Source organism: Pinus tabuliformis, chromosome 6 (genome assembly GCF_031772625.1).
Source record: "Pinus tabuliformis cultivar Carrire ecotype Pingquan chromosome 6, CPIR1, whole genome shotgun sequence".
In the NCBI taxonomy this organism is placed as follows: Eukaryota; Viridiplantae; Streptophyta; class Pinopsida; order Pinales; family Pinaceae; genus Pinus; species Pinus tabuliformis.
The window spans coordinates 239,330,310-239,341,512 of NC_142292.1; the positions used below are offsets into that span (position 1 = coordinate 239,330,310).

Sequence of the window (11,203 nt, forward strand, 5' to 3'; positions counted from 1 at the left end):
CATGTCTTGAATCTTGACTCAAAGCTCAAAATATCAACAAAAAGTTTAATAAACGTATCTCATCATCATGAGTCATCTACAATTAAATCAGATAAATAAACTAGTGATTTTCTCTGCCCCTTTAACAAGCAAAGGTAATGGCTCTAGAAATGGTTTTTCCTTTAGGGGAAGAAGACATTGAGGCTAGCATTAGACACTATCATCTTCTACAAGAAGAAATAAGAGATAGACATGTCCTCTACTAGTGCTACTGCTAAGTTCAGCACACTCTACCAGAATCCCTGAAGCTGGTGGCCCTAGCTCACTTCCAGTCTCAATAGTCACCTCATCTCCCTCCTCCTCCTCTTCTATCTCTCTCTCCCTTGCTCCTTTGATGCCTCCTCGAACCAATCAAGGATCAATTCCTTGATAGCCATGACAAGCCTCTCGACGTCAACCCTCCACGCAAAACCAATGTCCTCCTCCTTTGCTCTCCAAACCCTTCTTCTTGTTTTCCAAATGAGCAAGAAAACCCAAACAAGGTTACTTACGCACGTTTATTTGCAACCTCAATGATATTTTACATCATCGCACGATATGTACGATATCATTGTGATATTTTTGTTTTTGAAAATGCCATGCTATTTATTGCCAATAATATCATTTTGCCCAAAAAATTGTCACATCAGGGTATTATCACGATGCTAGCAGCAATAAAATAGACTATACGACAAAATAGATCATAGTGATTATTTCAAGGCTAACAACATTGAAATTCAAATGTAAAGGTCAAACAATTAATGATGAAGGTAATTTGCAAGGGTGTGTGGTTACAAGAACAGGCATAGACACAATATTTTTTCAAAAAAGGATAAGGGTATGTCAGGGGTGCACATATAAAACTTGATATAAATGAAAAAAATTAAAAGCATAACTAAAGTTTATGTAAATTAGTGATGATTCAAATCATTCAAGCAGTCATCCATAGAGATTTAACAAACTTGATCACTCTTGTTGATAACTCTCTAGTGTAGACCCCATCCTTTTATATTTATGTGTTGTTTTCGTAATTTTTTTTAGGAATCCAAGGTCGAGGTATCAATTTTAGGACTGTGTCCATAAATTTCAAAGTAGAGGTAGTCGATCGTACCTTACTACATGGAGTACAGTGGGGTACATTATAACCACACTCCCACCCCTTGAACTCATATTGGGAAGTGGAAGGTGTTACTAGCTTGCTTTAACCCGACCCCCAACGTCTATTATGAAGATGGGGTTACAAATGTTTGTTCTCTCAAGTTTGTGGAATTCAATTTTCACATCACCATTGTACTCAACTTGTCGAGAGCATTCAAGTGATATGATCTTTGCCACAATCTGACTTCAAGATTGTAAGTTATGCCCTCTAGAAGTTTCACCATTCAATCCCACCACGTCACCATAGGTCGAGGTATCAATTTTAGGACTGTGTCCATAAATTTCAAAGTAGAGGTAGTCGATCGTACCTTACTACATGGAGTACAGTGGGGTACATTATAACCACACTCCCACCCCCTGAACTCATATTGGGAAGTGGAAGGTGTTACTAGCTTGCTTTAACCCGACCCCCAACGTCTATTATGAAGATGGGGTTACAAATGTTTGTTCTCTCAAGTTTGTGGAATTCAATTTTCACATCACCATTGTACTCAACTTGTCGAGAGCATTCGAGTGATATGATCTTTGCCACAATCTGACTTCAAGATTGTAAGTTATGCCCTCTAGAAGTTTCACCATTCAATCCCACCACGTCACCATAGGTTACCACATGGCATCCACATGTACTCTACTCGGACCCCATGGCACTGCCACGCTAGAATTCCGTCCCGGTACTAGTGTATTCAGCCTTGCCTAAATCCGGGTCTGCACAAATGTGCAACCACTTGACACCCCTGGATTCATCGAACTTCCATATAGCATGGTGAATGGTTACACCAGGCATGGTTCCCTAGCCGCTAATCTTCCAACGCTTAACTCTTAAGTTTGGTTCATTGTCAAAAGGCATACACCTCTGGTCAACAACTAGTTACTGGATTCAAGCTAATACAACAATGGGATGTGCACCCTAATATGACTTATGCACTCTGGCCCCTACGCAATAAGTGAAAGGAAAGATAATCGAACCTATGGGCATCTGGGCTCCCAAGAGTTGGACAACTTTTGCCATCCTCTGAATATCATGACCACCAGATATAACGCCAAATCCAGTTAATAGAAAATCTGACCTGCGCAAAGGTGTGATCCTTACAAGACCCCCGAACTTTCGAATTTTCGAATACTCACGCGACAAAAGGGGAAAATCTGACCATGGAGAAATTTGGTTCAATCCCAAAGTAATTACCCCCGCCAGCCACAAACTTTCGAATTGCCAAATTCGTTTGACGCACTAAGAAACAGGGAAAAAGGGAAAAGTTTCTAAGGTAAGGTGCAACAGCCCAAAAGCCAAAGTTCCTAAAAACACAGTCTGAGGTTGACCCTTGACCTCCAACAGATCTCACAAATAAACAGCCCATTAACATGGGTCTGCAACCCACTCTTACACAATTTACCATTCATTTCTTAACATTGGGAATTCTTGAGTAAATAAATGGAGTTACAATCCAAACAACAATAAAAAAGAAAACTTGCAAAGATTCACAGCTTGTAATCATCATCCATAAGGTACTACCAACACAATTGTGTATACACTCAACTCATAGCATATAAATAGCCTACAATCATGAATATGGCAGTAGCACCATGGTGCTACCAATCATTGAAACCATAATATTCAAGATAGCTAGCAATGAATGCAATTGTAAATTTCAAGCATTCATACATGAAAATACAAGATCATATAGCCCTAAGGGTTAGCTCAAGTGGTCTAGAGCCAGAAGTGAAGTTCTTTGATATTGTTGCTAGTTGTTGTTGATCACGAGTTTGACTTTGTTCGATTCCCTTAGGGCAAGGCCCCGTAATCAGGGTCGATGGTTTACCCGGTTTACCATCCACGAAACGTGGGGAAGTACTTTGGGGTTTCCCGTGCTTTCATTCCAAGTAAAATATATATATATATATATATATATATATATATATATATATATACCCAAGATTGGATTTACTAGTGAGGGCAAAGATGATGAGTTCGAGCAATTGCAGAGAGGCGAGGGTTTTTGGCACTGCAAGTTTTTGCGAATCCAGAATTCTCTGTCTCAAAGATTCAAATAAGGACAAATCTGGGCAAGCTAGAGAAAGACTAGCAAAGAGCTTCCATCCCCTGAGAGCAGATGGGAAACAGATTGACGAAGATCTTTTAAATCACCAGTGACTAATGCACTAGATGACCCATGAATACAAACTTTCCAAGTTTGCAGATCACCTGCTACGATCAAAATCGCAAATCCTGGGACAGGATTGGAATCCCCGCGAGCATCGACATATACCTATTCACGCAGACCGGATTCAAAAATCACGGCTAGATCATATTCAAATCGGATTCAAAAACCATCAGCGTATCATCGATTCATATCAGATTCAAAATCATGGCTAGATCCACGCAGTGTTGGCTATGCAATTATAGCTCCAGCCTCCCCCATCCCGGATCTGAAGGTAGAGAACGAGACGACTTTCGACAATGGGGATTTGCTACACAAGAAACAAACCCAAATCCTTTGCGGCAATCCATGGTGACAGAAGCACTCCAGACCCGGCCCTAGCCAAACAATCTCTGGATCTAGTAGATCTAGGATCAGAAGTATAAGCTGGAGAGAGATTCGAAGTGCTAAACGATGGATAGTAAGGGTTATATTTTATAGACAGCCCGGCATCGTGGACCTCCCTCCAGTTCCATATTTGTATGGCATCCTTTATTATAGCGACCTGTGCCCTAGGCAATCGCATGGGAAAGATCTAGTGGGCACAAAAGTGAACTCAACAATTTTGATGCAGGTCCAAATAGATTGCCCGATCCCATCGAAGAATTACTATGTCAAGAGAGACCTCCCTCTTTCTTACTCGTTGATCCGGTGGAAGGAACAACAAAGTCTGTTTTAAAAACAAGGCTAGATGGAATCGCAGAGCAGGATGTTGGAGATCTAACTCATAAGAAGGCGGATCTGCACAGTCATCCCTCATATCTGAATGAAGGAGAACTGATCCAAATTTTTATTAAATCCCTGACTGGGCAGTCAGTAAGTATGAGGATCGAGATCTAGGAACGAGTACAAGTTTTGCAACAGAAGATCCATCAACGGATAGGTATTCCAAAACGTTTTCAAAGTTTGATTTATGCGGGGAAACTTCTGCAAGAAGGAATCAAGTTACAGGACTATGGCATAGGAACTGATTCCACCATCATCCTGAAATCACGTCTCCTTAAAGGTTGTCAGGGAACCAGCACCAAAGGCACAGCTTCTTTCAAGGACGCAGTTAAAAGGAGATCAGAACCACAAAATAAGAACAATGTCCCAACATACCTGGTCCCTATATTGTGAAGCAAATGAACCAAGTGTTGGCACTGACAATCAACCTGCGAGAAGTTAATGAGATATACTCAAAATTTTATACAAAAGCAATAATATGCAGATTCAATGGATTTTGGCCCAAATCTAAGAATTTACATCAATGGATATTTTCTACCTAGACAGAAAATTGTGAAGTTGATCTTTGCTCAAAAGGTTTCTTCATAGTCAAGTTTGATATAGCAACAGATTTGCAATATGTTTTAAATGAGGGACCGTGGTTCTGGGGCAACGGAGGTCTCTTCTTGACACCATGGTTCCCGGATTTCGACGCAAATACCATGGTGGTTTCCAAAATGCCAGTCTGGGTCAGGTTACATAATTTTCCCCATCATTTTTGGCATCCCACAGTTTTAGAGGGAATAGGGAATTCCTTGGGGAAGTTCTTAAAAATGGACACAGATCAAGTCTCAAAAGGCATTTTTACCTTTGCCAGAATATGCGTAGAGGTAGATCTTAGTAAAGGATTACCCGATAGAATTATTCTGCTCCATAACAATCTGAAGTGGACTCAGCCACTAGATTACAAGAATACGGCCTTCCGTTGTCGTATGTGTTTACAAACCGGTCACCTTCAAAACACCTGTCCACAAGCAAAAGCAGATCCAAAAAAGAAAAAGCGACAAGCTTCAAAACCAAAAGGATGGCAATTTTCTAAATCACAGGAAGCTGAAGCAGAGGAGGTAGAAATCATAGAAAAAGCTACACACAACAATGTCCCGAAGCCCCAGGAATCTAGGCAAAAGAATGACGAAAAACATAATTCCTCAATAGTTCCTATGCCTTCCATACAACAACAACAGGTAGAGAAAATCCCATCTGAAAAAGAAGTTAGCGACACCAAAAGAATACATGCATCAGAAAGTTCAGATTCTGATAAAGAATCACCTGCAAATATAACAGAAACGCAAATGTCTATTGTATCTTCCACTCCCAACAATAATGGTTGGAGGAAAGTGGAAAAAAAGAAAGGCAGAAGGGAGTAATTTTTTATGTCCTTTTTGTTTTTTGATCTTGGATTCCAAGATCGGTTATTTCTGCATATGCTTTTTTAAGCATCTACAATATGTAATTTTGTTCATTCATGAATAAAGTTGCAATTTTTCCTTGGGAAAAAATATACATACACAAGATCATATTAACAATCTTTAACAGACAAGGCTATCACAACATGTGATCCAAATATGCACAACTTTATACTTATTTGAATATATTGAAGTGGTTGGCAATTGAAGGAGGGACTTCAACTCTCCACCCAACTTTAGGCCAACTACACTGCAATTTTTCTTGCAGCTGACCGACCCCAAGCTGGATCCATAGTATGAGGGAATGCTTGCTCAAGGGACTTCACACCAATGGTTTAAATAGGCACTCTGAGATGGAGTTCACTATCCACGTGGTTTATCAACTATCCTCTAATAATAAGCACCACAATAACTCAATTACTTTTTCGAGTCCATTCATAGGGCTTTACCCTGGGTCCAGATGGGGTACTGCTCAGTCCAGTGGATTGAATCCACTGTCTAGGTGGTTTGTCAATAGTCTTTTCATAGCAAGCACCACAGGTGTCTACAGTGCACTATCCAAGTGATTAACAGCACTCTAGCAAGCCCCAAGCCCCACAGTAACTCAAATTGCCTTGTCCATGTGGTTTATCAACTATATAGCAAGCACCATAGTGATTCAGTCATCCACTAAGTCTCCCACTGACCTCACAAGAATAGACACACAGTCCAATAACCTCAAACACAAAACACAGGGATTAACACCCAAGGTTCATGAAGTACAGGGTGTAGCAACTAGCTCCACGATTACCATGGCTTCCTTCCATTGTGCTCCATAGCTCCACGTTATTCGCACCAATCTTGGACACTTTCCAGAACAACAACCAACCAAGCAAGAAAACATAGAAGGGGGGAATCGATCAAGAAGAAGAAGATTAATCTCTCGCACTTCTTTGTCGTGCGTAATATACTTTCCTTCACATCCCTTTGTTTTCAGAAAAGTGGCAGTCTCTCTTGGCTACTCAATCTATTGTCGACTTTGTTCTCTCTTCCACACTGTGTGTTCGACGCTTTCTTTTCTAAAGAGTCTTCATGTGCCCAACCATTCCTCAATCTTCAAGTTTTGTCACGTTGTTGCCAATTTTTTTGTAAGTATTTTTTTATTTCCATAGTTGAGGATCCCCAAGAAATTATTATCAAGTCCAAGTTTTGCAACACTAATATAAATGAGTGTACATCACATATGTACAATGCAACAACCTGCTCTCTACATGCATGCTTGCTTTCCCTCTTGGGTTTCTACTATCATACTTGAGTATTTGTATTGTTGTTGTGTGCTTGTATCAACGAGGTTGAGGTAACAAGGTCAACATACTTTCCAGAGACAACGGAAACTAGTAAAGTAACGTAAAAATAGAAATTTTACTATGTGATTAAATAATCCTAAAATTTTGTCAAATGATTCTAATCTTATGTTCGACTTATTGCACGGTCACCCTTCATATATTGAATGCCTTACAAATCTAGTTTTATCCCTTAGGTTTGAGGTCCAATTCTACCCAACTCTTGTGACATGTGGCAAGAAAACGGATGTACTTTATGAGATATGGATGTCCCTTCTAAATATTGAATGTACATTACGGATGAACAACCCCCTCATAAATAGAACTATGCATAACTAAATACTCATAGACTCTAATTATCCAAAAAAGTAATAGTAGTTGCCTCCAATATTATAATAAATTACCTATTTAAAGAGAACATGTTGCGGCTATCAAGATTTTATTAGCATGTTGCAAGATAAGTTGGTCTTTTGGAAAAACTGAAAGTTAAGAAGAATGGACTTTGATTTGTCTAATCGTAAATGCACCAATGCCATCAAAGACAGCCCAAAGGAACAACGATACCAACCATGACATAAAGGAAGAGGGTAAATGTAACTAGGTATTGAAATGATAATTCAAAGTTCCTAGAGCTCTTCCTTAACCATGGCAAGAATCTTGTTGTCTGGCCTAGTTAATTGCTCTTTGTTGTTCAAATTATATCATCTCAATCTTTGAATCTTGTGATAGCTGCAAATTTTCAGAAGCAACATTGATGAGATGCCCTTTTCTTGCCTCTATTAGGGGAGTATAATTTACCTTAGATAACCGTAATGGCAAATATTGAATATTGTTTGGAATTTAGAACTATATTAGGAGCTATTGATTACTACATGAAAATAGATTATCTATTCATCAAATTCATGAATTCATCATCTCTTCCAAACCAAGCATGAGTCTTTCGATTCATTTGAATCTCTCGCTACCAAACATGAACCTTCTGATTCATTGGGCTCCCTTGCTCAGCGTTTTTTCAAGGGCAATATAAGTACCCTTTTTCCAATTCCACCAGGCTTGCCTATTGGCATCATTTGAGAGAAATTGGCAACCCTTTTTGAAGTGGTTCCCTTTTAGCAAGGCTTACTCCCTTTATTTCTTTGGGTTCTCCGTTTTTTTCTAGGGTTGGTTTCTTGCTCACTAAGTTGCACTAAAACGAACACAGGAACGGATACAGATACGGGGTTTGAAACGAATACGACAAATCTTCAAAAAATGGATATGATCTGGCAAGGAAACGATATATATATATAATCATCATCATGAATTCTACATAAACAAATCATCATCAATTCAATATAAACATTGTCATCATCATCATCAATGATTATTATAACATTCAAGTTAACACCTTTGATTAAAATATCAATACCCACTCACAGTTTAAAGGAATATGAGATTGTTTTCAGAGTCACATCATACTTCATGGAATTATATAATTTTCTAATGAATTTGACAACACTAACACAGGGGCAACATAGTGAATTTGACTTTGTAAATAGTATGTTGCATAGTATCTTGGTCTAGACTCTAAAAGGAGTCATGACATAGAAATATTGTTAAGTATCATTGAATATAATTTAAATTTAATCATTGTAAATAACGTCTACACATTATAAATTGGACTATATTCTAGTAGCTACAATAGGAGATGATCTGAAATTCATAGAAATAAGTAAGTTGGATTTATTTATTCACAACTTAAGATCATATGACCAAGAATCAAGATGCCACAATTTAAGCAATTAAGTATTGTGAAGTATGATACTAGTAAAAAAGTAATGAGAAATTTAACCTAATGCAAAGAAATTGCTTCCACTAGCCAGCTTTGAGGGTAACAACTTTCTTTCTTGATTTCATAGATACCTTATGAGTTTCCATTCCAAATTCCAAGTTTCCATCCTTTAGATCTGGCATTGTTGAAAACTTGTTGGCAAATACCTCTATCATGTCATGAATCCTTTTTCAAGATAAATGTTCACTTTCAGATGAGCTATAATCAATGGATACAAGACCTGCAAAGAATTCAGCTGGATTTACATGCTCTGGGAAAACAAACCTGGAATATATTCTAGCAATAAAGTGCATGGAACATTGGAAACCTGGAAACTTGGAATTCAAATTTTCTGAAAACAGATCAAATTTTCTTGAAACTCCTTTGAAACGTTTCCGATCTTAGGTTGGCCGTTTCCGAAAAAGTGAAACGTGGCGGAAACATTTCCATGTCGTTTCGTACGCGTTTCCATATCCGAAACGCCGCTCGGCGTTTCTGGGAGTTGGGGGCAGCGTTTCCGGTATCCTAGCTTGCTCATCTTCCTCCAGCTGCACCCTACAGAAGAGTAGAATAGAATAAGGCACTGGAAGGAAAGAGGTATAATTTGGCCTTGCATAAGGGGAGGCAAAAGATGGAGTTTCAAACTCAAATAAGTTAGGTCCGTCTGGAGCCGCCCCAATGAGCCAGCGGGCTTATATTTCAAAGACTGGAATGTGAGCCTTGCAATGCCTTCTATGTGCCGACTAGCTATGGCCGCTACTTTAACGAAGGCTCTTCTTCCTTCCTGTCACGAGGTCCTCCATTCCTGCTCCGAACAAAATTGTTGCTCTTGATGTTGTTCTCTTTTATTCATTTTTCCATTAAATCGTAATTTCCCTTCTATGTAGGTCGTTCGTTCAAAGTTTAAACTTGAAACTAAAATTGGATGAGAGTGAGGCTATTTTTTCTGTAAATGGATCAAATCTTTCCATTAGTATAAATGTTATATATCGGATCAATATCCAACTATGCCTTTGAACCCATCTTGATTACCCAATTAGTTGAGTTTGCTTAGACTTTAAGGAGTTCGGCGCTAACCATTTGTATGATCTTCTCTTACTGGTGAATAGAAACTAACAATTTATTTCCCAATCAATTACGAAATGCTATAGTTCCTCCCTATTCCCCGTTTAGAGCTAAGAGTCCTACAGGGGACAATCAAACGATGTGTGAAGGGTATCTGGCTCAATGGGAAATGAACTCCTGACCGCCAATCAGCAAAGAAAATAGGGAACACGAGAATAAGATTCCAACCTTCCATTGTCGATTTTTTTCAAGTTCTATGATATTCGCAATCTCGGGATCGACCTCCTCCAGTGGAGCATTCAGCTGCTTTGGCCACTGCAAAAAATTGTGCAAAATTCAGTATGCAAAATAAGCATAATCAACTATAGAAAAGCAAACCCAATATACTAATGATCTTATGAAATGACCCTGGATTTAGCACTCTATAGGAATAGATCCTTCCGAGTTTCAAGAGCGAAAGCGAAGAGGCTCACAGTGACATGGGACTTTTGTTTTTCGAGACGAGAGTAGTCGGCCTCGTTGGAAAGAGCAACCTGGCATACAACACAAATCTCTCTCTCTCAGCTGAGACAAGATGGGTATTGTTTGAACTTTGAATGTAAAGATGTGTGTTAAAATTGAGAAAATACATACAGTAGATTGCAGAGCTCTTTGTAGCATAGCCGATCCGGGCCTAAACAAGGCTGAACTGGAGATTTTTCGCATGGTCGCCATTGCCATAGCCATGCTTTGCACCCCTGCAACTCCAAATATCAAATGCCCTCCCCTTCCTTTGAAATAGATGAAACTGAAGATGGGCACTAATATGGGAGCCTGTAGGTATTTGAATATATGCTATGGTGAGGTGGGCTACACTCCAAATCTACCCACTCAGGATTGTCACTTAAATAACCGATGTGATAAAGGGATTCTGAGGAAGGAGTTGGTGTCGTCAACATTCACCAACTTCGAGGGCCCACGGTGTCTAACTTGATATTGACTCCATATCGGTGGATGCAACGCTAACCACTCTTTTAGGCGGATGATGCATATCAATCATGGTGTGATTTGGTCACCTCCATAATGTTAAATGTTTTTTTTTTTTTTTTTAACCACATGGTGAATCGGTAACTATCAAGTTTAATCCACGGGAGACCCAGGATCAAACCTCATTGCTGCCACTATAACACCAAGAGCATAACCAACCACCTGCAAGTCGGGTATACTAAGATCCTATGGTTTTAGCAAGAGCACACCCACGGTAGGGGGGTCCGCCCCTCTAGCCGCCACCACAGCAGGTCACTGTACTCAATGAGATTTGAACTTCAGACCTCCCGGGCTTCGCCCATGTGTCTTACCGTTAAACCACACATCACTGTACAAAAGGTAGTGGGCTTGGCCCGGTTCGGTTACTATTCGCACGACGAGCACCGACCTTGCTCGGGATCGAACACAAGACCGGTCCGTCATGACGAGGTCGACCTT

The 11,203-nt window shown here is 39.6% G+C and overlaps 1 protein-coding gene across 1 annotated transcript in view; it reads right to left on the reverse strand.

Annotated features, from left to right (window-relative positions):
• LOC149258285 (serine hydroxymethyltransferase, mitochondrial-like) overlaps nucleotides 1-10,624 on the reverse strand; it is a 139,439-nt gene extending 128,815 nt beyond the window's left edge. The window contains exons 1-3 of the mRNA XM_089409150.1: nucleotides 10,373-10,624; nucleotides 10,213-10,272; nucleotides 9,968-10,054 (exon numbers count right to left, since the gene is read on the reverse strand). Of these exons, the coding sequence (XP_089265276.1) occupies nucleotides 9,968-10,054; nucleotides 10,213-10,272; nucleotides 10,373-10,465 (240 nt within the window). The 5' untranslated portion in view covers nucleotides 10,466-10,624. The remainder of the gene's footprint in view (nucleotides 1-9,967; nucleotides 10,055-10,212; nucleotides 10,273-10,372) is intronic.
• Between the last annotated feature and the right edge of the window lie 579 nt (nucleotides 10,625-11,203).